This window comes from Gopherus flavomarginatus, chromosome 9 (genome assembly GCF_025201925.1).
Source record: "Gopherus flavomarginatus isolate rGopFla2 chromosome 9, rGopFla2.mat.asm, whole genome shotgun sequence".
In the NCBI taxonomy this organism is placed as follows: domain Eukaryota; kingdom Metazoa; phylum Chordata; order Testudines; family Testudinidae; genus Gopherus; species Gopherus flavomarginatus.
In genome coordinates, this window is record NC_066625.1 from 88,321,366 (window position 1) to 88,344,259 (window position 22,894).

General features: G+C 38.0%; 1 protein-coding gene across 8 annotated transcripts in view; it reads left to right on the forward strand.

The window, feature by feature from the left end:
* Positions 1-22,894, forward strand: part of MAP2K5 (mitogen-activated protein kinase kinase 5) — a 188,461-nt gene that overhangs the window by 39,621 nt on the left and 125,946 nt on the right. For all 8 annotated transcript variants that reach the window (XR_007776286.1, XR_007776287.1, XM_050967577.1 and 5 more), the window contains 2 exons: positions 309-373; positions 19,685-19,724. Coding sequence is in view for 6 of the 8 variants with exons in the window: in XM_050967577.1 (XP_050823534.1) it covers positions 309-373; positions 19,685-19,724 (105 nt within the window). In the remaining 2 variants the exon portion in view is untranslated. The remainder of the gene's footprint in view (positions 1-308; positions 374-19,684; positions 19,725-22,894) is intronic.

The window sequence follows — 22,894 nt, forward strand, 5'->3', positions numbered from 1 at the left end:
ACCCCTTTCCTCTCAGTATCTATGACCTGACCCTCTTGAGCTATGTTATATCATTCCATTTTGACACCTTTTATCAAACTTTAATGAAATGACCCAGGCAAACAAATTGTCATTAAACTTTCCATCACTTTTTCCCTTGGTATCGTCTTTTATAAATTGGACAGCAAATGTTGTATTGATCTTCTCGTTCTTGCAGCTGAACTTGAAATGACCCAGACTGCTTGTTGTTTATGGCCTAGAGTTGCTTTTCCTTGACATTTCCATCCACAGCATGACATCTTTCTTGTTTTTCTTTCTTTCTTGTGGAGATGAATGAACAAGACATACAGTATCGAGACGTCCTCGGTCATGGCAATGGAGGCACGGTCTACAAGTGAGTGTTGCATTTCGCTTAAACTTCTTGAAAGCAAAATTTAGTAAATCTTTCTCTCTCAGGTGTGCAATATGATGGTGGACGGCCTTTGCTGACATATGGTAAAAGACCATAAAATACAATATATGTAATTTAGGCTTTTCTAGAAATTCTCTTTCACATTTGCCTTCCAGATCTTTTGAAATATTGGTTTCTAGGTGCTATGAGGACTGGTGTGTTTTTTATCTTCTTCATATTTAGAGTTGAATCCCTCCTGGGTGACAAGTTAATGGTCCACAAGTGCAAGTTTAACTGGCCTGAAGCATAAAGCATAATTTTTCCTTCCCTCTTTTTAATACTGTTGTTCTTGCTTGCTTATCATACACGTTGCTAGTTCATTGCTTGCACTGACACCAGTTGGATGCAAAGATGTTATGATACCATTGCTCTGCTTTTCTGCAGCACTACAAAATTAGTAACATCCCCCCTTTCTGTTGTATTCACTTCTTTCCCCTGTAAGAAGCTCCACACACACACAGACTGATGAATATGTTAAGTTATAAACTCCCCCAAATTTTGATAGTGATGCTTATACCCTGAAGCCAGTTTTAATTTTAATATTGTAAAGATTATAATAGCAAAGAAATAGTTTTCTCAATGGGAAAGTCTTTCTCATGCGTAGTGCAAAGTTTAAACCACATAATGTAATATCTGGTACTTAATAGTCTGCAGTGGTGTATGAAAAATATTCCGCTAGGAATTAAAAAATCCATACTTTGTAAGAAAGCCCTGAGGGAGTAATAAAGGTTTCCTCCAGAGAGCTATTTACCCTATACAGTAACATGGCATCCCATTTTGATCTTGTTTATACCTTACACATTTTAACTTGGATAGTAACGTTTTTTAAAAAATGTTTTTAAAACCACAACACATTTATTTTATTTTTGAATTGGCTGCCAACTTCCCTAAGCTCCTGCTTTCTGTCTCCTAACATGAATTTTAATAAAAATGGGTTTTGGAGTTGTTATCAGAGTAAATGCAGATTTGTTATAAATCTTAACAGATTTCCAAAATCAAGTCAACCTGGTACATGGAAGGTGGTACAAAGACCTTCTATCAAGTTCTCTTATTTGTCTTCTGGATATTACTTATTCTCTAGAGCTATAGATTTCAAACATATGTTTTGTAGTCATGATGTGCTTTTTCTCTTTATACTGGGGAGAGATTGTGGATTGTTGCACCTACAAATCAGTCTATGACTGCTGCTTCTTTGGAAAGAGTTGCTTCTGTTTCTCAGCTGGAGGACAAGAGCACAACCCATTCTGGAGCAAGGATTGTTCTTAGAGAGAGAATGGACGAAGGGTGTTGGGGGGGATTGGAACTTCAAGGTCAGGACCAGACATAGTGAAGGAGAACTCATGTTTTGTTGCTTGTGGAGGGCATGGAGGACCATTTTAACAAGGAAAATCTTAGCATGCAAGTCCCACTCATTAAAACCACATCTCTCATTGTTCCCCAATATTAGATCACCTTCTTGGAAGAAGTGGATCTAATAAGGAGCAAGGAAGGAGATATTGTCAGCAGGCACTATTCTTAGCCTTGTGCAGGATAGAAGATTTACCATTGTCATCATTTTCTAAGATCTGATTGGAGCCTCAGCGTGATTGTCTAGTACAAATTGGCAGGATGGTTGCATGGTACATAACTTCAAAATGACACCTTGGCAATGGCCTTGTTAACCAAGGACATAGCCCTGCTGATCTCACCATATTTGCTTAATGCTGTTTCAAAAATACAGATATGTCTGTATCTCTCTTGCTTCTGCATCCTGAACATAGAACAGGTAGTGCACTTGTCACACACAGATACCTTGTATGTATGTTATACATATACCTTGGTTGTGCTGTGGTCTTCACGCCCAAGCTGTTTGTGCATCACATGAGAAAGTGTGTTATGGAGTTGATTAAAGAGACTGAAATCCTACTACTGCCCCGCTAAGAGAAGGCAGAAGAAGAAGATAGTGATGGAAGAAACATGGTTGGCACCAGTGGGGAAGGACAGAGGCTAAATAGAGTGTGGAGAAGGGAAAGAAGTGATGGAAAAGTAGAAAGAAGAGAGGATGAAAGTGGCATGGTGAGATGGGAGTGGGAACTGCTATGAGGTGTTAGCATAACTAAAGGCTTGATCCATAGCCCACTGAAGTTGACATTAGTGAGCTTTGCATTAGGACCTAATGGTGTACCTAGCTGCTGCCCTGCTTCTAAGGGATGGCTGGATTTTAGGCCCAATGTGTGTATATAGTTTATAAAGAATTGTGATATCCCTAGAGACGGAAGCTTCTATATACACGTCAAATATTTGTATTTGCCATGTGTACAACATGTGCGCCATAGAATCCGTATAGGAAACTTGGATAAAACGCTAGGCAGTGTCAATCCTGCCTGGCATGCCTTTCACGTTCTTTACTCTTCTACGTTACGAAAGGACAGATAAAGCAAAAATGGTGTGAAAGGGAAGGGGTGGCACTTCTGGCAGCTCCTCTGCATGTTAGTTCGTGGGTGGGCTGTGATGATCCCAATGTCTGTCTTGTTAAGGGTTTTGGGCTGTCTTGATTTGATATAAACTGGCTTTCCAAGGAATTATGTTTTTTTGGGAGGACAAACTTTAGACCTCCTCTGAGCCTAGGAGAACATACTTTTTTTGTTTTCCTTTTTTCATTGTCGTGTGTGTGTGTGTGTTTTAAAATATAAAAAATGCTCACTGTAGTAGCTAGTTGATTTTTTTTTTCTCATGAGCCAGCGGCATTTCATCTTGCTCCAGAGAAAGTCTACCCATGCCGTCTTAGATCAGGCTTACCATTCCTAAGGTTTGGTTTTACCAGACACCCAAATAACAGAGCATAAACCTCAGCCCAAGTTTCCTCCCCAAGCCCAACTGTTGCTAAGATATTAATTCCCGTAGGCTCTCCCATTGTTTGCTCCTATTTCTCCCCACGTACTCTTTCGTTCTGGGGGAGTTACTAGCGACTGCTGTTATAAAAAGTCAGCAGAGTGAACTCTGCATCTTTATACGGAGGTTGATGTAAAGCTGGTCTTAGTTTTTCAAAACTAAAAATTTTGAAAGAATTTCAAAGTCATGAAAAGATAGAATGAATATAGAAATGAATATTAATATTGTTTGGATGTATATTTTGGGGTGTTTGACTATGGTCCTGTGATATGTTCAGTATAAAGCCAATAAAACTTTCTTATATTGGAGCATTTGCCTCTCTGTAGTGGGAATTGGATTTTCCTGGTCAAAGAAGCATACATGTTGTATGAGCCAATAAGAAATTGCAAAATGAAATACGTACAGGTGGCTGGACTGCACTACAGTAATGGATAGCAACCCACAAGTATTTTATTCTAGTAGATCAATGAACATTTGTCAGATAAAATTAATTACAAATGTTTGACTCTTTCAGCCTACCAGCATTCCATGCCATAGGTTTGTTTCAGAAGGCAGCATACATGGTATTGATTTGAATGTAAAGAATGAGCGGGTATTTGTGGGTATCTTTTCCTTGTTCAATTTTTGTCTTTCTATCACTTCATACTGAGTCATTTCCATTATGGCAATGATATATTATCAGCATTCAGCAAACAAGATAGCATGTTGCAGGTCGCTGAGCAGAAATTTTCAGCCTCTGTTTCCACGTGAATTAACTATTATTGAAATAGTTTATTGAGATTGAAGTATTGATCACTTTTCATGCTAACCTTGGCTTAAGGGAAGAGAGAGGAAGTGTTTTCATTCTCTTTGGAAGACACTGTGTTTCATTAGAAAATATATATATTTCATTTATTTAGGTTTTTTACATCCTCCACTATTTTATTGCTTGGAGAATGGGTATCTTGGCTTTATTTTTATGACAGTATAATTATACTTCAGAAATGCACTTGATTACTGTGTGTAGCAAAACTGTTCCAGTATATTGGCTTGGCCAATATTGCTATACAAACAACTTTTCAGTCAATTGAGTCTGGCAAAAATCAATACTTTATAGCAATATTTCTAGTGAGAACTTGCTGAATCTGAATGTTTTTTCTTCAAAGAAAAGGGATTTTATAATTGCCTGACTTCCTTTTAAAATTATTTTCTACTGCTTTTTGATGCACTATTTTTTTAATTAAGGAATGATAAGCAGCTACAGAGTTCAATCACTGCAGACACAATTAAGTTGTCTTGCTTGTTTTGAATGCATATAATATGTAGCTCTGGTACTTTGTTGGGAGTATGCTCCTCACTTTGAATAAAGCTTGTTGAAAAGTTATTTGGAAGTTCAAAATAAATAATAATCCTTCCACCATTCTAGTCTGTTTTCATCATTAAGCCACTTGGATTTGCTCTTTGTATTCACTAATTTTAGGCCCAGTTCTGTGAGATCTTTTGTACCCTCAGCTGCCATTGATTTCAGTGAGAGTTGAGGGTGCATGATTGGGTCTGATATAGTTATGGTGGTGGATTTATTAACCTTCCAGTTTTATAACAGGCTTTCTAATTTTTCTGAACTATTTTATAAAAATTGATATGATGGAGAGTACAGGCTCTTGGCTGCTGCACAAGAGAAGAAAATATTTGTATACTGCCTCATCTAGGGTATTTAATTAAATTGCTTTTTTTGAAAAATAATTCACTGCAAAGTCCAAAAGGCATTTAAAGTGTGTGTCTTTCTGATACATATTTTTACCTCTATCATTGGTTACAGAGCTCTGAGAGACCATATTTTTGTAAGATTGCTTCCTTTCTTTAGTGAAATATGTTAACATTTTGATACACAATGTAATGTGTAAACTCTGCCGCTGACTCTGAGCAGTAACTGCACTAAATTATTTAGAACCAAAATACTGTATCAGTATGTATTTAGAATGTAAATATTATATAGAAATGGTATTAGCTACTGGCAAATAATTGTTTTATAATATTTTTCACAGGCATGGCATTCTCTGAAGTTTCACACTTCTACTAGATTCTGAAATAAAATCATTCAGCATATTTTTAATTTCATATTTTTTAATTTCAGCTTTTTAAATGCAGGTAAAGAAATGTCAAATGTTCAAACAAAATTAGAATTCTCTTTAGGTTACAGTCAGTTTAGCACTTTAAAATGCTTGGAGTATTAAAAGTATGTATTGTGTATGGTGTATGAATATACTAGATTCTACTAGATTGGTTTACAGTATCGGCAAGACATCACTATATAATTACTCAGTCAACATAATGTCCCAATTAAACCATAATAAATTGTACAGTAAAGTTATCTAAAATCTGTGAGTAAAGTGTGTTGGTCATCATATCAACCAAAATTTTGTTAAATCAGACAATTTTGTTGTTGTTTGTATAATTATGTGGAGGGTCTGGAGAGAGGTGGTTGATCCACAGGCCAGAAGACTGGTGTGGCTGCAGAAAATGAATATAAATATGGAGGTTTAATATTTATTTGTGAACAGTGTGTATTTTCAGTTTGCATCAGAAATTCACTTGAGCAGTTTTGCTGTTCACTTGAGTTATGTGCTAACTTCAGAATATGCCCATTTGTATATTCTTTATCACAACCACCTTTGGGATAGGCCATTTCACATTACACACAATGCATGGCAAAACATCTGGAAGGTTATCGTCTTGATGTTCAAGTGTTTCCCTTCTGAAAGCAGCATGTACAAGCTGTGCTATTTGAGTATAATCCTCTGTAGGATGAGAGGGGAAGCTCACTTCTAGGGTAAAGGAGGTGGAGGTTATCCAACCTCCAGAAGCCAAAGTGGTGACAGAATTCTGGCATTATGCCCCATATTCTTCAAAGTAATATTATGATATGATTATGGCATAACTATGATGTATTTTATGCAAGATAGGTCATGTAAGATATAATTGAAAAGGTTATGATTTACTGAATATGATTATCCTATGCATATGTATGCATCATTTTGGTATCTGAAGTTAGGAATAGTGTCTATGCATCTATTACAAATGTGTTTACACCTGGGGAGCACCCACTAGGCAGAATGCAATCAGTCTGGATGGGAAGGGCCATTAGAGAAAACAAGAGGTCTTAGAAGATGCTAATCTCCCACTGGAGAGCCTTTCTGAGGACACTACTAACAGCCTCAGAGTCATGGCTGCTGTGTCCCTATAGGGGCTTGTGACTAAGTCACCTGGTACTGGACTCCATCTTGGAATACAATGTTTTTCCACTGACTGGACATGGCAGCTAAGAGGGGAGAGAAAGGGTTCCCACCATATGCAAAAGCTATTTAAGGCAAGGAGTGACATGACCGTGGTTCTTCACTGACCTCCCGCCTGAGAAGATTGCTAGAAACACCTGAGGAACAAAGACTGGACTAGGGGAGAAGGGCTGAACCCAGGCTAGAGGGATTTCTAAGCCTGTGAAAGGAATGCCTGGGGTTTTAAGATGCAAGCAAGTATAGCTTGCCCTCAAGAATTTCTGCAAACTGCCTAAAATAACAATTAGGGTGAGAATTTGCTACTCATATCCAATCTCTTTAGTATAGTAAGCTTAGATTACATTTTTGTTAATTTGCTAGGTTTGATCTGTTTGCCATCCGTATGATCACTTAAAATCTATCTTTTGTAGTTAGTAAACTTGTTTTTGTCTAAAATCAGTGTGTGGAAATCATAACTGGGGGCAGAAAGCTGTTGCCTATCTTCCTCTACATTGAGGGAGGGGGTTAATTTCATGAGCTTATGCTGTAGTTCCCTATGCAGCGCAAGACGGTATCATTTTGAGTTTGCGCTCCAAAAGGGAGTGCATGCCTTAGCTGAGCCTTCGCATGCAGAGCTGATCTCAGGATCTGTGTGTTGCTGCAGCTGGGTGTGTCCCTACCTGTGTGTGTGCTGAAGGGGAAGGGAGCCCAGGCTGGTGAGTCAGGCGGGCTCAGTGGTACCCCAGTTCCACAGGAACCCATCACAAGAATATTTGAGATTTTTGCTGATTCCTTATGTAATTTGGGCTCTTCAGGGTTTTTCTGTTTTCTTGCTTACCTCAAAGTATTTCCTTGATCAAGAACGGTGATGCAGGTATCGTTGTAAAGGGACATTGTCATGAAGGAGTCTAGAGTGCAGATGTGTTCTTCAGAAACAGTAACTTCTTCCGGTATCCTCTTCCAACTTAAATGATGGTGTTGGCCAGACTCTAAATCTGAGTAGTGATTCCACCTCCCCCCATTGTTTGTCATGAGGTTTTTTCACCATCATTTTCCCTTTCATTCTACTTCTGTCTGTTGCTGTTTTGTCTGTCTGAATAAAGCTGTAATAAATTGCCCTTCTGTAGCAATCTCCATCTGAGGATCTCAAAGCACTTTACAAATGTTCATGAATTAATCCTAACAGAATAATGCTGTGAGGAAGGGAAGTATAATCAGAAATTTACAGAATGAAAAATGCAGGCACAGAGAGATTAAATGGTTTGTTCAATGTCCTACAGCAAGTCTATGGCATTCGTAGGCCTAGAAACCAGATCCCCTAATCTTGTATTCTAACCATTACACATGCTTCTTTTCTACCCTTACCCATTCTGCTTTATTTTTCCATTTCTTGTGGCTATTTTACACCCTATTTTTAGTCATGCTAAAAACCACTGTAACAATAATAGCTGGAGTAAATTAAAAATGCCCCACAGAATGTTGTTCTTACTGTCCTTACAGTTTAAACAAGAGTGACCAGCGATTGCTGTTTGCTTGTTTCTTTTGAACCTAGCCATTGCTTGCCTGCCTCATAAAATCTGTTATGCACAAAAGTGCATAAAATGAAGATAAAGTGCCTCCTTCAAGACTGACAAAAACCATTCCTTTGCAGAATGGTAGTTGCAGTGAAAGTAAATAAATGAACGGACAGCAATCACAGCCTAGTTGATGAAACTGTTCAATTAAAGCACAGGCATTTACATGGTGTAATTTCCCTAAATTGCCAATGAGCCCCTTTAGACACAACCAGTGTTCAAATTGATTTCAGCATTGATTTTGACTGAAGCTGATAAATTTCTGCTTGTTAGTTAAAGTAATTTTGCAGAAGACTTTGTACTGTGGTATTGAAATGTTCATTTAACTGATGGTGAAAAGAGGAGTTATTTACAGAAGGTTCTGCTGTTGTTCTGAGATGGGACAATTCCCCAATCATCTTCTACTTTTAATTTTTTAAGCTTCAGTATACCAATCAATAGGTTATTGGAACTGATTAAAACTTATCCAACCATCTGCCTCTGGCCGTTTAATTAGAAATGGGATGATTCTTAAATTAAAGTTGTTTTGTTTGCATTGTATACCCATCCTCTAGATTGGAAGATTAAGCGAATAGAAACTTAAGCTGCGTTTGTTAGGTGTTCTGTAAAGGCAATGTAAGTTTTTTTTCAGCAGCTTCCCTTGCTTTAGAGGAAGCAGCATTCTAGTGGTTAGAAGTAACAGTCTTCTTACTGAAAAGAATAGGAGTACTTGTGGCACCTTAGAGACTAACAAATGTATTGTAGCATAAGCTTTCGTGGGCTACAGCTCCTTTCATCGGATACATGTAATGGAAAATACTACATGCTACAATAAATTTATTAGTCTCTAAGGTGCCAAAAGTACTCCTTTTCTTTTGCGGCTACAGACTAATACGGCTACTACTCTGAAACCAGTCTTCTTACTAGATCAGTTGTGTGACTTTCTTGAGCGAAGGCTGAGTGATGCCAAAGTGATAGATAAGGGCTGTCCCTTAGCACAGATCACTTTTTATAATTCTTTTGTTTATAAAACCTGTGCAATCTGATACATGCACAGTAGAATGTCCACTTGATGTAAGTTGTGTTAGAACCATTTATTGTGAGAATTTACCGGCATCATGTTTTAAACTGTGTCCTTATTCTCACTTAGAATTTTCTGTAAAGAACAGTGAGTGGAACAGAAAAGTCAACAGTAATGTCATTAATAGCAGGATGCTGATTTTCAATTTATTTCCCCTGAAGTTCCTGAGGGGGGAATGTTCAGTGGTTATTCTGGAATATTAAGATTAGCCAATCATATTTTAACTTGATCTAAAACCATCTTCTGGCTGCATCGCAGAAACATTTTGATATTATAGGCCTTTAAACATTGGCACTCAGATATTTTGCGGGCTCAGCTTTTGGGAAAGCAAGGTTCGAAAGCAAAGATTTCACAAGGGCCTAAAGCTGGCAAGTGGGAAGAATAGCCAGGATCATCTCAAATGTACTTACAACACGTTTTTTAAAAAAAATCAATGTAAAACTAGTCTGAATTAAATTTTTAACCTAAATTTTGTGTGAAACTGAGCAGAGATTAAATGGAATCACCAATTCCAGCTGCTGTAGGGAATGCCAGAATAATTTTGTTTGTTTACCATATGGTTATCTTTTCTAGGTCTAGGAAATATTGTGCAAAACCACTGTGCTCCTTAAATAGTTCTTACTCAGCAATTAGGGCATGAATGTGTATTTGAGCAGAGGCCGTGTCAAGGTGAGGACTAAGGGATCAACGCCACAAAGGGATTTTATGGATAGATCTCTGTCTATGCAGATATCTTTGCAGGATCCAGACCCTTTTGTGGCTGCGGTGATAGGAATGGACAAGGGAGATGAGGAAGGGAAGGGAAAGCAATTTGTGTAAAGGATGACTTCCAGATTTCTGGTCTTCGGGGGGGTGTGTGCAGAGGGGGAAAGGAGGATTAAGGAAAGTGGTAATAGATGGAAATGACAACTGTACAGATGTTGCTTGGGTAAATGACATGGGGATCTACTTAATCTCACACGCATATACACTGGCCCTCACCCTCCTTCTCCATATGTGGAATCAAGTATTGTACATTCACTTTGTATTGTTTCTGATGTTCGTTTTACTCTTTAGATTTTAGATACAAGCATTTTTTTGGTTCTGTAGTTTAACAAGAAAATCATTTTGCAATCACTATTCAAGCATTTGTTATAGGATTTTAGACAGAAGGAAGGTTGGCATAGATTGCTTTTTGAACTAGCAGAGTCCCCATAAAAGCTTCTTTTTACAACTGCTGTTCACTTTGTATTTCCTGTTTTACCAGCCAGAGAGCCAGGCTAATGTGTTTGACAGTTGTTGCTGCCTTCTGTAATAGACAAAGTGTTTATTTCGTAGAAACAATTTGAATCTATTTTTTAGATGGCCATTTTAGTAGGTGACAACGCTATCGTTAAAACTCCCAAAATCTAACCATTAGCATGAAACACAGTGGTAAATCCACACGCGCACACGGACAAAAGCAGTAAACCAAATCTGTGGGTGATTTGCCGCATGTAGTTTGCAGCTGGTGACTGACATGTCATTCTCCAATGTGCAACACTTATTTTATTCATCTTACACAATGCTGTTACAGAATTGTTTTGCTCTAGGTTATTTCTCTTAGGACAAGAAAATGTTCAATCTGTTTGATTCTCTTCTGAGTTCTTGCATATGAAGAACTGTTTGCTGATGATGCGTGCCACCAGATGAACTGCTGCTTATTGTGTAAACATTTACATTCAGAATGTTGAGACCAGACACTCCTGTAGGCATGTTTATTTCCATTGGGTCTTCAATACCTGAGTTCTGAAGGTCTTCACCATTCCGGTCCTTCTGAAAGCCTGTGTTGTGATTCTTTGTCAAGGAGGATTACACTGTGTTTTCTTTGGAGACTATCTGTGCTGTTCCTTAGGTGGCCTGATACAGATCTGGGTAAGGCTGAACAGTGTTTGTAGCCTTTGTTGAGTGGAAAAATGCCTCTCTCTTGAACAAGTATTCAGCGGACAAATGATGAGGTAGAGGGAGGGCAGGAGAAAGATAGATGTATGCACACACAGGAGATGTCTTGGAAAGTTTACTTTTCAGATGTCCTGAACATCAGGACACGGAAAAAAATGTTTGCACTGTATTCTATTTTATGAGCAAGCGCATGTGACTACATTGGGAGGGCAGAATCTGTCTCTTGTTGATTTGGAAAGGAGAACCTAGTGAATCAAAGATTTTATATATTCTGTGTCTCGTCAAGCTTAAAATCTTGGAGGAACAGTTTTCCCCACTCTCAACCTCTTGTTCCCTTAGAGAAATTATTTTTGGCATAGTCAGTGGAACATATGTTTTAGGATATAGATGATTAACTAATCATGTTAGAATATGTTAGGATTGGTTAGGTAAATTTCAGTAAAATGATTGGTTAAGGTATAGCTGAGACTATTGCTATATAAATTGGGGCAAACAGGAAGTAAGTTGGAATTCGAAAATAAGGAAAAAGGAACTTGGATTTAAGCTTGCTGGAAGTTCACCCCAATAAACATGGAATTGCTTGCACCTTCAGGCTTCGGATATTGTGGCTCTCTATTCACATGAGAAGGACCAGGGAAGTGGGAAGGTGAATGAATAAGCCCTCTAACAGTATGAAACAAGAACACTGCAATGTTGGAGGATCCATTCCAGTTTTAAGGAGAAAATATAGTATCATTTAAACAATCATTCTTATACTTGTCAAAGAAAAACCACAATTTCCATCTAGGTTTTGTCACAGTAAGTAAATTTTCAAGAAAAAGAACACTTAAGTGGTTTTGGAATTGTTATAGCTATATTTGCTTTTATTAAGGAAGTAGATTTACTGTGTCCTAGTAGAAAGGATTTCCCATATGAAACTGGATGCTGTAGTTTTTGTTACTGGCCGCAGTATCAGTCGCATGCCTGAATTCAAGGTCTATTCATTTGGAAAAACCTCTAGGAATTGGTAGGATTCTATAAATAATTTAAAAGAATAATTGCTTCTACTGTTTTCATAGGCATCCCTGAAGTATATTATGTGGCAAGAAATACTTATACCAACAGTCCTCACTTGCCAAAGTTTCTGAAGGAAGTACCATGTTTTGTTCACAGGAACTGTGTTGTCCCGTCACTGTTAGAAATGTTTTCAGCTATTAGAAGGATCGTCGTTCATGTCGCACTCCTTGTCAGTACCCAGCCCAGATCGAGGAAGCTAATGATCCAACTAGCAGACCAAATTCGATGGTGAATTCAGGTCATGCGCCACCTGAGGCACATTGCACATACGCTAAGAAGACTGATCGTATACACGTGATTACCCAGGAGATTCTTTCAGGAGCCCGTGCAAGCGGAGAGCACCATTTACCTAGTACTCAGTGGCGACGTCACTAATGAATTTACACTCTAGCATCACATCATTCTGTCAGTTTTGCAGACGTCAGTTATGTGTATAGCAAGGGGTAGGGAATGACTATTAGTGTAATAGGCAGGCTATGGCTTGTCATTGAATTGGTTCAGTCTTATACAGTGAATACCTTATTGCTCTGTTGTTTCCATTATTGATGGAGGAGGAAATAGAAAAGTAGTTTGCTGGGAAGAATTTAGGAATGGGAAGCAGGAATTCCTGAAATCTAATCCTGGCTCTGATACTGAATCCTTCTGTGATACTGCGCAAGTCATTTAACCCTGTGTGCGTTAGTTGTCCCATCTGTAACACTGTGGATATAACATTAGTAACTCTTCAGTTCTGGGAGTGAGGTAATATTTAAGTTTCAGTTAAGTGTTAAGTTTTTTAAACTAATTTGATTATACTAGATTAAAGGTGAACAATGATGTTTTTTAGTTACATATATGGTAAAAGTTTTCAGAAACGCAATATATCTAATCTATGCACTGCTAATGTGCCCATCCCTAAATCCTTACTATATAATATAAATTCCCATGTTACTGTTGAATCTCAGCTCTTTATTTCCTTGTATTCTTTCCTGTTCAAAACTGCTGTTTAGTTTTATTTTGATGTTGTGAGGAGTCATCTGGATTCTTCCTCCCAAATCCCCTCAAAGTTCACATTGTATTGTTTTTGCTTCTGGGGGAGAAAGGATACATATATCACCCTCTGAAGTTGATCAAATGTCTCTGAGGTTAGCTGGAGGACGTTGTTTGACCATCTTTCCTTCTTTACCCAGAATAACCAGCCTCGGCCCACAGACTTGGGCATACTGCCTTAGTAAGGCTCCCTGGTGAGCTTTTGATTTTCATAGTAGAGGTGACAAAGTTATGCTGAAGGACTTGGCTTGCATTGGGCCCTTCAGGACTTCCAGTGTCTAGGGACATGGTTAAGAGTCTAAGTTAATAAAATATTTGACACAACTGTGCCAGTCTTGCTTAGAAGCTGTTCACTGTAATGGATGTAGAGGGCTAGAATAATGAATGCTGATGGAAATGTGAACAGAGATTTCAATTTCCTTTCTGCAATGGATATGTTCCAAAATCTATAGGAGTTGGAGTCAGTCTTTTCCATACTTATATAGTGTATTGTGGCTTTCAGCAAACGTCTCTGAATCGCACACTTTTTCACTTAGAGGTTCCCAAAATGGAAACGTCAGCCATTTATTCCATCTAGATTTTCAGTTGCTAGGCAATCCCACGAGTCACTTTGTTTTGAATTCTCCTGTGGTTTCTAGTACAGTACACCCGGGCAGGGGTCAAGGCCATAAATAACTCTTCTTCACCATATCTGCGTGCCAGCTTCGTTGGCCTATTTGTCCGCTTCTCTCACAGCCATTGCTATCCTATCATGCCACCTCTTATTCGTAAGATGTCCTATCTGAGCTGGGCTGCAAAACCACTACTGTCTCTTCTGCCTCCCTCCTGAAGACTCATTTCTTCTGTGAGGCTTATAAGAACCCTATTGATAAGTCCTCTACTTATTTATTCCAACCATTTGATTTAATCAAATATAAGTTTTGGATTATTTTTAAACTCAGCACTTCATTGAGTAATGGATTTATTTTATTGATGCTGCCGCTTCTCCTGCCCTATTATGGCATTATTCCCTTCACCTGCTTGTGTCGCATCAAATATTAGTTTGTAGGAAGCTCCTGGGAGCATGGATCTTGTCCTTTATCTGCATTAGAAATGCACTCTTAGATGGCATTAAAATAATCATATTATTTACATAGTTTTTTTAACTTCTAAGCAATGTTACTCATTGCTTTAGTGTGAATTCTTCTGTGGTCTCTACTATGGTATTCTGTGGCTTGGGCGTACTTTTCAACCCATTACCTTTCAGCTCACCCTCTGCGTCCACTTCAGTTAATGAAAATCTAGAGCGTTGACTTCAAGGAATCTGAACGGACTGCAGCATCTTACAGGGTTGGTCCCCAAATGTGAATATCTGAACTGTGTGTTTGTTATCTCATTAACATGTTTCACCTAAAATATTCCTAGTTCAGAACAAAAATTGACCAATGGTACTTCTTTAACAAAACTGTCTCTGAAATACCTGATTAGCTGGTATTGATTTATGCTTGCTTCAGGATTTTGGAATTGCAATTTATGAAAGAGCTGAAGTCTTGGTCAAGAAAACTGGGATTTGATGGTGTTAGGATATTATAAAAATTGTTTTATTTCTGTCTAATTTTCTAACTAAATTCCTAGCAGATAGTATAGTTTGTTTTGTTTTGTTTTTACTGTTGGAAAAATTTAGTCAGTGCAGCATAATGTTCACTGTAAACGTGTTGTCAAGTTGATAGGATAAAATGAATGTTTTATTTTGTAAGCATGTAGGATATTACCTGTAATACTTCTAAAGCAATGGAAAGACTCCCACTAACTTCAGTGGGAGCTGGATCAGGCTTCTAATGATATAGCTGAAAGAGGGAAACAAACATTTTTTCAGTTTGCCACGGTGATTGATATGTAATGCCTCTGATGAGAGGAAAACATGAACAGTGCATTACATGGCATTAATTACACATGCACAGTGTAAATAACATACAGAAATGGAGAGAAATGAAAAGGATCTGTGCAGTTGTAAATGGAAACAAGACTTTAATAATAACGTTCAGATTTGTGAGTAATTTGCATTTGCATTGTTCGAAATTGCCTTTTAAATTTCTTGTTGCAGAACTTCGCTAACTTGATGTAATAATGCTGCCTGTTCAATTTTTCCTTAACAATAAATGATTTATAGCTTTCTCTTCCCAATCATCTGGGTTATAGCTTTTGCAGTGGTTCATTTGCAAAGCAAAAATAAAGCCTGAACACAAAAAATAGAGAAATGGACTTGCTCTTCCATGGCTGGTTTCTGTAAGGTGTGAACTCTTATAAATTCAAAATGTAGTTTTCCTGGGATATTTTGCATGGTGCAGTGTTGTGGATTTTGAAACAATGGCATATTTCCTTTGGTTGGTAAGAACTGATTTAGCACAGTTTTAGAGGAGATATGCCTATAGAAGTTCTTTGGTCATTAGGTCAGTGCCAGTGTACTGAGCTGTGCAAACAAAATGTGGTTAGAAAAATATAAGGAACGCAAGTCAAAAGTGAAGGTAAACAAAATATTTGACCTCAGCTACACTGAGAGATAGCAAGGAGAGCTGAGTGAATAATAATATTTTGCATCAACCAAAACATTTTTTGGTGTTTTGTTTTGATTTGCCCTTGTCTGTGTTTTTTGTTTTGTTTTTTAAATTGGCTGAAGTGGAAAATGAAATGCTATTCTATAATGAAAACACCAAACAAAATTTTTGAATTGGTTGAAATGAAACATTTCAACTTAAAAACACAATTTAAAAAATAAGGTTTTTTTTGTCCCATGGCTTTATTTATTTCCTCCCAAAACTATTTGTCAAATTCCACACAAATTTGATAATAGTTTCAGAGCCCCTAAAATGCATCTTTTAGCAAAATGTCTATTCACAGAAATTTTTTTGACGTGCTGTAGTTTTGAGGAAGCCTGTGATTCATTATTGAGGCTTCCTGATGCATAAAATATTAAAAAGTGAGACCATCTTTAGTAATACACTGCTCTGCAGTTCCACTTAGCGTAGAATCCTCTGGACACTGGTAGACAGCCTTCTGTCCTCCATGTGGGCCACACTCTGCCATAGAGTCTGTGCAAGCTATTTTTACTGAAGTCAGTGGGAGCTGCACAGATATTTTACTATAGCAAAAATTTGCCCTAAGAGCAAAAGCCAACTAAAAAGTGTGTGTCTGCACTACATAAAAGCTGATATGGAATAAAATCTATTATTCACTGCATATTGTTTTTACCTGCACCTCTATATATTTATTTTTATTTATCAAATTATTGCAAATCTTTAGAATTTCACACTTTCACGCAACATCTAGTTAAATTAGCTCTCTCACATTATTCAAATACATCCTAAACCATCAGAATTTGCATCAGAACTGTCCCTATTAAGCAACAGCCATTGCCTTTGCTTTACTTCAATGGAAGAGATTTAAATTAAGTATCTCTGCCGACCCAAGACCGGATCCTGCCAAGTGCTGAACGCTATCAGTTCTTAGCACCTTGCAGAATTGGGCCATTTGGGTGTCTTTGAGAGTGTACAACATTGAACTTGCTACCTACCTTGGTCTCACATGTCACATTCTAGCACAATGAAGCTCGTTTACTCAAGCCTTTATCTTTTGGGTGACAGCAAGATGTGTAAAGAATTGTCTCCTGGAATGGCACTGTATATTTATTTATATACAATATTAGTTCAATCTCTGCATATTTACTCATAGATTGGGTGGTGGGTACATTTAACAAATGTAAAGAAAAAACAAACCTTCAGGGTAAGCACATTATTCTATGGGCTTTTTGGGATATGACACTAGCCAGATTGGTTAATTCCCCGTGGCTGTTCTATCTAATATCTAACAAAAATATTTTCTCCACACACACTCACTGGAACAGGTAATTACTATAGCAAATGCAGACTAATTTGAAGTGTTAGTTGTTAATTAAAACACTGCCAAGGTGTACCATTGTCTTTTGGTGTAACCAAAGCTCCTATTCAGACTTTATCACTTTACAGTTATTGTGTTTAGGAAGGTCAAGACAACTGAGATGCCATATCAGTCTGAAGTAAACAAACTCCTTTTCTCCCAGGCAGCATACCATTTGCAAAGTCAAGGGACACACCGTACCCATGGGCATGATGTCTCCTTTGTGGTCCAGTTCTCAATGATAATTAAATGCTCTGTAAACCAAACCAGGTATCTGCCCTTTGCTGGAAATGTAACCCAAACTACCATGGATGAATTAGCGTGCATCATAATTAAATAATCAAGTCTTCCTTTTAATTCACTTGGAAACAGGAAACCTCTCTTATGGAAAAAAGATCAGCTTTCTTGACAAGCTAATTAAGTTGCCAAACTGTCCAGCACAGTACATATTAAACTAACAGACGTTAAGCATGCTATCTCAACCTGTTCATTTTCTTATCATTTCTGTTGATCTTAAAGTCAAAATGTTTTGCCACCGTTGGTTCATCCATAGTTACAGAATAGTTCTTCTACACCACCAGACTCATTTATTATGCATTCAACTGTCAGTCTCTCAGTTATAGCTTCATCTGACAATCCTGTGTTCTGCATCTTAAACTGACATTAAAATAATACTGATTTTGATGCATACTATGTAAAATATTGTCAGTCCCTATAAGTTTATGCTGTTCACATATTTATCAATATTATCCCATAAATTGTTGATTTAAGATCATTTTAAATGAGCTTTTTAAGCTCCCAAGCCATTAACAGAAGTTATGCAAACAATTAAAAATATAAGAGTAAATGATATTCTTGTCCTATACTATGAATAATTTTGCATGGGAACAAAACTATTAAAGTTTTTTTCTTCAGTGATAGTTACTAGTGGTATATAGTGCTACACGGTATTGTCATTCATTAAAGTTAATGCCACATATATGACAATATTGTACAAAGTACAATAAACCAGTACTAGACATTAACATTTCTGAAGCAAAAAGCTTTAATGGTTGTGTTTATATTCAAAATGTATATGTAGAATGTTTTTCTCATACTTCTTTAGTTTCTTGGAACAATACGGTTAGGATTATATTGTTCATCTTATAACAGCCAATTATAAATATTTTGTGAGACAAATTGACACAAACTGCTCTTGGATTACTGTGCAAAATCATTTCAAGTACATGTAGACATTAAGGTGTAGATGCATTGTTATAATACAGATATTAATTATACTATAGACAGATGCTGAATGTTGATTTCACTAACTAATATTCTGGTTAGTCTTTTGATTTCTATGAACAATCACCCACCATTGGGTGCCCTTTTGTCTTAACTCTCAGAATAGCTACAGGATTAGAGAGGATTAGTTTGTGCTGTGAATATGTAGACTATGTATGGGATATGAATATGAATACAGTTGTGATGGGGTGCGACTCACCACTGCGGCGCCCCCTGCTGATCGTCTGCGGAATCAGCTCTGCTAGCCAGTGCGAGCCAGTGCTCCCTCTTCTGGTGACATCTCACCGTTGTCACTCTGCTCCAGGGACCCACATCACTCCCAGGATCACAACGTCCTTTTCATGACACAGCCCTCTGGCTCTGCCGCAGTCTGTACTCCTCCCTTCTGGGGGACAGTATCGCAGTCCACTGTCCAGCCACTTCCCTCAGTGGCTTCTGCAGCCAATTGTCTGGCCACTTTCTCAGTGACAAGGTAGGAGGAGGGGCGGAACCCAGGCCTGCCCACTACTCTGGCTCCTGACCCAGAGACCGTGTAGATGGTAGCCCTCTGCTGCATCCCCTCCAGCCTCTCAGTTTCTTTCGCTGGGACACGTCCCTGTGGCCCTTGGCACTCTCATTGCCCTTGCCTCAGGGCCTCAGCCTGCCGATCCCTGCAACCCGCCAGGATTTGCCTTTAGCTCCCTGGGTCTCTACCTGCAGCACTGCTCTGTCTGGAGTGCTTGCTACCTTCAGCCTGCAAGGCAGCCAGTCTTCCTCCCTCATCAAGCTTCAGGAAGTGACTGAAGCAGCTGTGGTCTGCAGCCCTTCTTATATGGGCCAGCGTGGCCCTGATTGGCTGCTCCTCTCAGACCCTCTCTGATTGACTGCCTCCTGTGCAGCCTTCCAAGGCTCTATTAACCCCTTAGAGCCTAGTTTGGGGCAGGTGCCCCATCACAAGGGTTTATATCATACTTGCATTACTTTGTAATAAACTCTAAAGGCAAGTCTGTTCATATCCATATCCACATTACTATACAGTATAAAATTTCCATATGTATGTGCCTATCTACAAAACATGCATAAACATAATGTGGAAACTGGTGGATCATCTACAAAGTTTTATTGTACATAAATTCATTTTTCTGATTAGTTGTTTTTAGACATAGATGCCTTGAAATACTTTTGCTGTTTGGAAATATTATAGGGAAACTGGTTTCCAGTAAAAGTGTTAATGTGAAATTAGTTATATATAGGTTGCATATATGTATAAAGGTAATTTTGCAGGATCTCAAGTTATTTAATTTTTTCCCTCATGCAGAGCATATCATGTCCCTAGTGGAAAAATACTGGCAGTAAAGGTAAGCTATCGTAGTAATTTTCTGGGTTTTTTTGTTTTGTTTTTTAATCTTGACTTTGGTTTCTTTCCTCTTCCTTTTTATAATTATCAGATCTTAATTTGCTTCATTGCGTTAAACAGTCACAGAACTTTATGTAGGAAAATCGCATTGCATAATCTAACAAATCAGAATGACCACAGAGTTCCCAGATGACCAGGTTTCATATGGTGGTAGCTGGGGTATTATTCTGCATTGTGCTTCAGGCACCACTACATTCCTCCCCGCCCCCATGTAGGTTAAGTGGGTAAACCTGAGAATAGCTGTGGTGTACCATGGGGATAAAAACCAGTTGGCAATGATTCTGCTTTACCACCTGAATCCTAGAATTACAGAAATAAGTGGTAGAAAGGTCTCCTAGGTCATCCTATTTGTTCCTCTGCTGATGCAGAAGCATTCTGTAGAGTATATTCTCATGTGCTTTGTGAGATGATTATTTCCCTTGGGAGATTATTCTGCTTTCTAAGAGATCTTGCTGTTCTGAAAATTTTCTTCATAGTCTTCCTAAATTTTCCTTTGATCATTTGTATCCAAGCGTGGATTTCCCTGTGTCAGCATTTTTAGAACCTCCACTGAAAGTTACTATTGAATTACTAGTATTTATTAAAATAAGTGACAATCTGGACCGAAGTTTGACTGAAAGCTGTTAACAAATAATGAAAACTATTTCTGATTCCACTGCACCAAGTCAGCATATGTAGAGCTGAATAACAAATACAATTTTATATTTTAAAACAAAATATTTGAAAATAAGTTCCTCCTTTACTTATCAGCCAAGTCTAAACATATGGTTTTTGTGATACCACTAAAACTTAAAAACAGTCCAAAAAGTTCAGGAAGACATTTTCCTTTTAGTGTTTGTTATGGTTTGGCAACTTAAATAGGTAACTAAAAAAAAGAAAAAGTTTACTTAATTTATGTGAAAATTACTTAGAAATTTATGTACGATTAAGGTTTTCATTAGGACTCTTTTCTCCCATCCTGTATCTAACCAATGTTTTTTCTAACATCGCTGAGTTGTGTTGAATTTTATTTTGCGGGGGCAGGGGAGGGCATATTTGCAGCCTAGCTTCTGAAAGCAACATTGCCACAGTTTGCTCGTGTGAATTGAAGTAAATGGAGCTTCTGGTTGTGGGCCTGTGCTAGCAGACCTCCATAAGGGAATGCTCACTGACTTCAGCATGTGTTCCATGCACTGAGGGCTTCAAGGATTGGGCCCTGGTTTTCTGTGCTTTCAGCCATGTATATTTTAATAACATTTCCCAGCTTTGCCTCTGACCTTTTCTGTGGGGCAGATAAAAAATCCTTTTGTATTTCGCGTAAAAAAGATGAAATACATAATTACATATTTTGATATGATCCACTGAAAATTCCAGTGCATATGAGAAGAGCAAATGTTTGCTGACTCCCTTTCTCAACTGGCTCTCTGAATTCAGGAAATGTTTGAAGTCTAATGAATCTCTGAATGAGAGCCCAGGACGTGGAACTCAGAGAGGAGATGAGCTCAACAAATTTTGCACAAGCACACTGAACAAGCGACTTTTTTTTTAAAACAATTTCAAGGATTGTGTTTGTCATTGACAAAACCCGTGACAATCAAATGGAAAAGACAAGAATTCGCCATAGTCACAATAAACAAACATGGGAGTGGTTCTGTATAAGTAATTCTGAACAAGAATTTTAACAGGAAAAGACTTTTTTTTTTTTTTTAATGTGCAGCCGAAAATGTTCTTCCCCAAGATTATTTCTCTTTTAAAGGCTAAAATATTTGCCTGTTGAATCTCTCGCTGAGTGGGAGTCCTGCCTCTTTCCATGTTCCTGCTCCCTTGAGAGAGATCTCTTCCAAGCCACTTACAGAGGAGACTCCCTCCATCCCAGCCGTGGCACAAAGTTACTCAGGCATGTTGCCTCTATCCCACTATGAGAACAGTCAGAAATTGCCTGCAGGAGGTGGTGGAGCAAGTGAGGGCACAGTTCTTGGAGGAGGGAGAGGCTTGTCAGGATTAACTACATGCAAGAGAGACTGATCCCCCCCCACACACACCTTTCATTTGCAAGAAAACCTTTCCCTCCAAAAAACCTCACCTGGTTGTTTTCCTCAAGCCCTAAGGAGCTGACCAGTCTCCAAGGGTTAGTTAGTATCTTGTGAGTTTGTTAGCCTGGATTTTGATTGCTAAATGTTACTACTTTGATTGTCCTTATCAATATTAATTAAAATGTACATGTTCTCTGCCCTTTCAAAAATTATATTGCGGGATGTGCGTATTGTCATGTGTTTATAATGTCATGGTTGCAAACGTAGGAATCAGGAAACCTGCATCTCTGTCCCCGTTTTGTCACTAATTTGCTCTGTCACCTTGAGCAAGTCACTTACCCTGACTCAGTTTCCCCATCTAAAAAATGAGGTTAGGGCCTTTGTCCTGATAAAAACGTTGTGAGGATTGATCAGTGTAAAGCGGACAAATAACAGAGGACACGGTCATCTCTGAATGGAAAGGGCTACAAATGTGTGAAGTTATTCTTACATGAGTATATTTCTGTTAAATGTAAATATTACATAATGATTTGACAACCCAGGTTAACACTTGGGAAACCTGTTGATTAGGTGCTTTGTGCTGGTGGATAGATTTGAAAATTGCAAGTAGACTGAGCAGAAAAAAAGTACATGCTTCAGACTGAAGCCCTCTACACCATTAGAGTTTTCCATAAAAACTTTTCAGCTAGATAATGCATGGAGGATTTAATAGATTTCCTAATATTACTTATTTTCTAATTGGGGAAAAAATCCATCTAAAAGTGGATGAAAAATCCTAGTATTGTGTGTATTGTGGCTGACTGTCATTCTTCAGCTGCTTTAGTATTTGCTGCTCTTAAACTAGCATTTAAATGGACCATTTGATTAATCATTTGTATACTGACTATAATACTCCCAAATTTCCTTTGAGTTGTACATACTGTAAAAGACAATTATGTTGCCACAGATTAAATAAGTGAATTAAAACAGAATAGCAGCTTAATTTGACCTGTGATTTTGCTCTCGTTCCCTTTAGTGGAACGTATGCCACTCCAGCAAATAGATGAAGTCATCCATGACAGCTTGTGATGAATTGCCGTATTTATACTGGATATTTTAA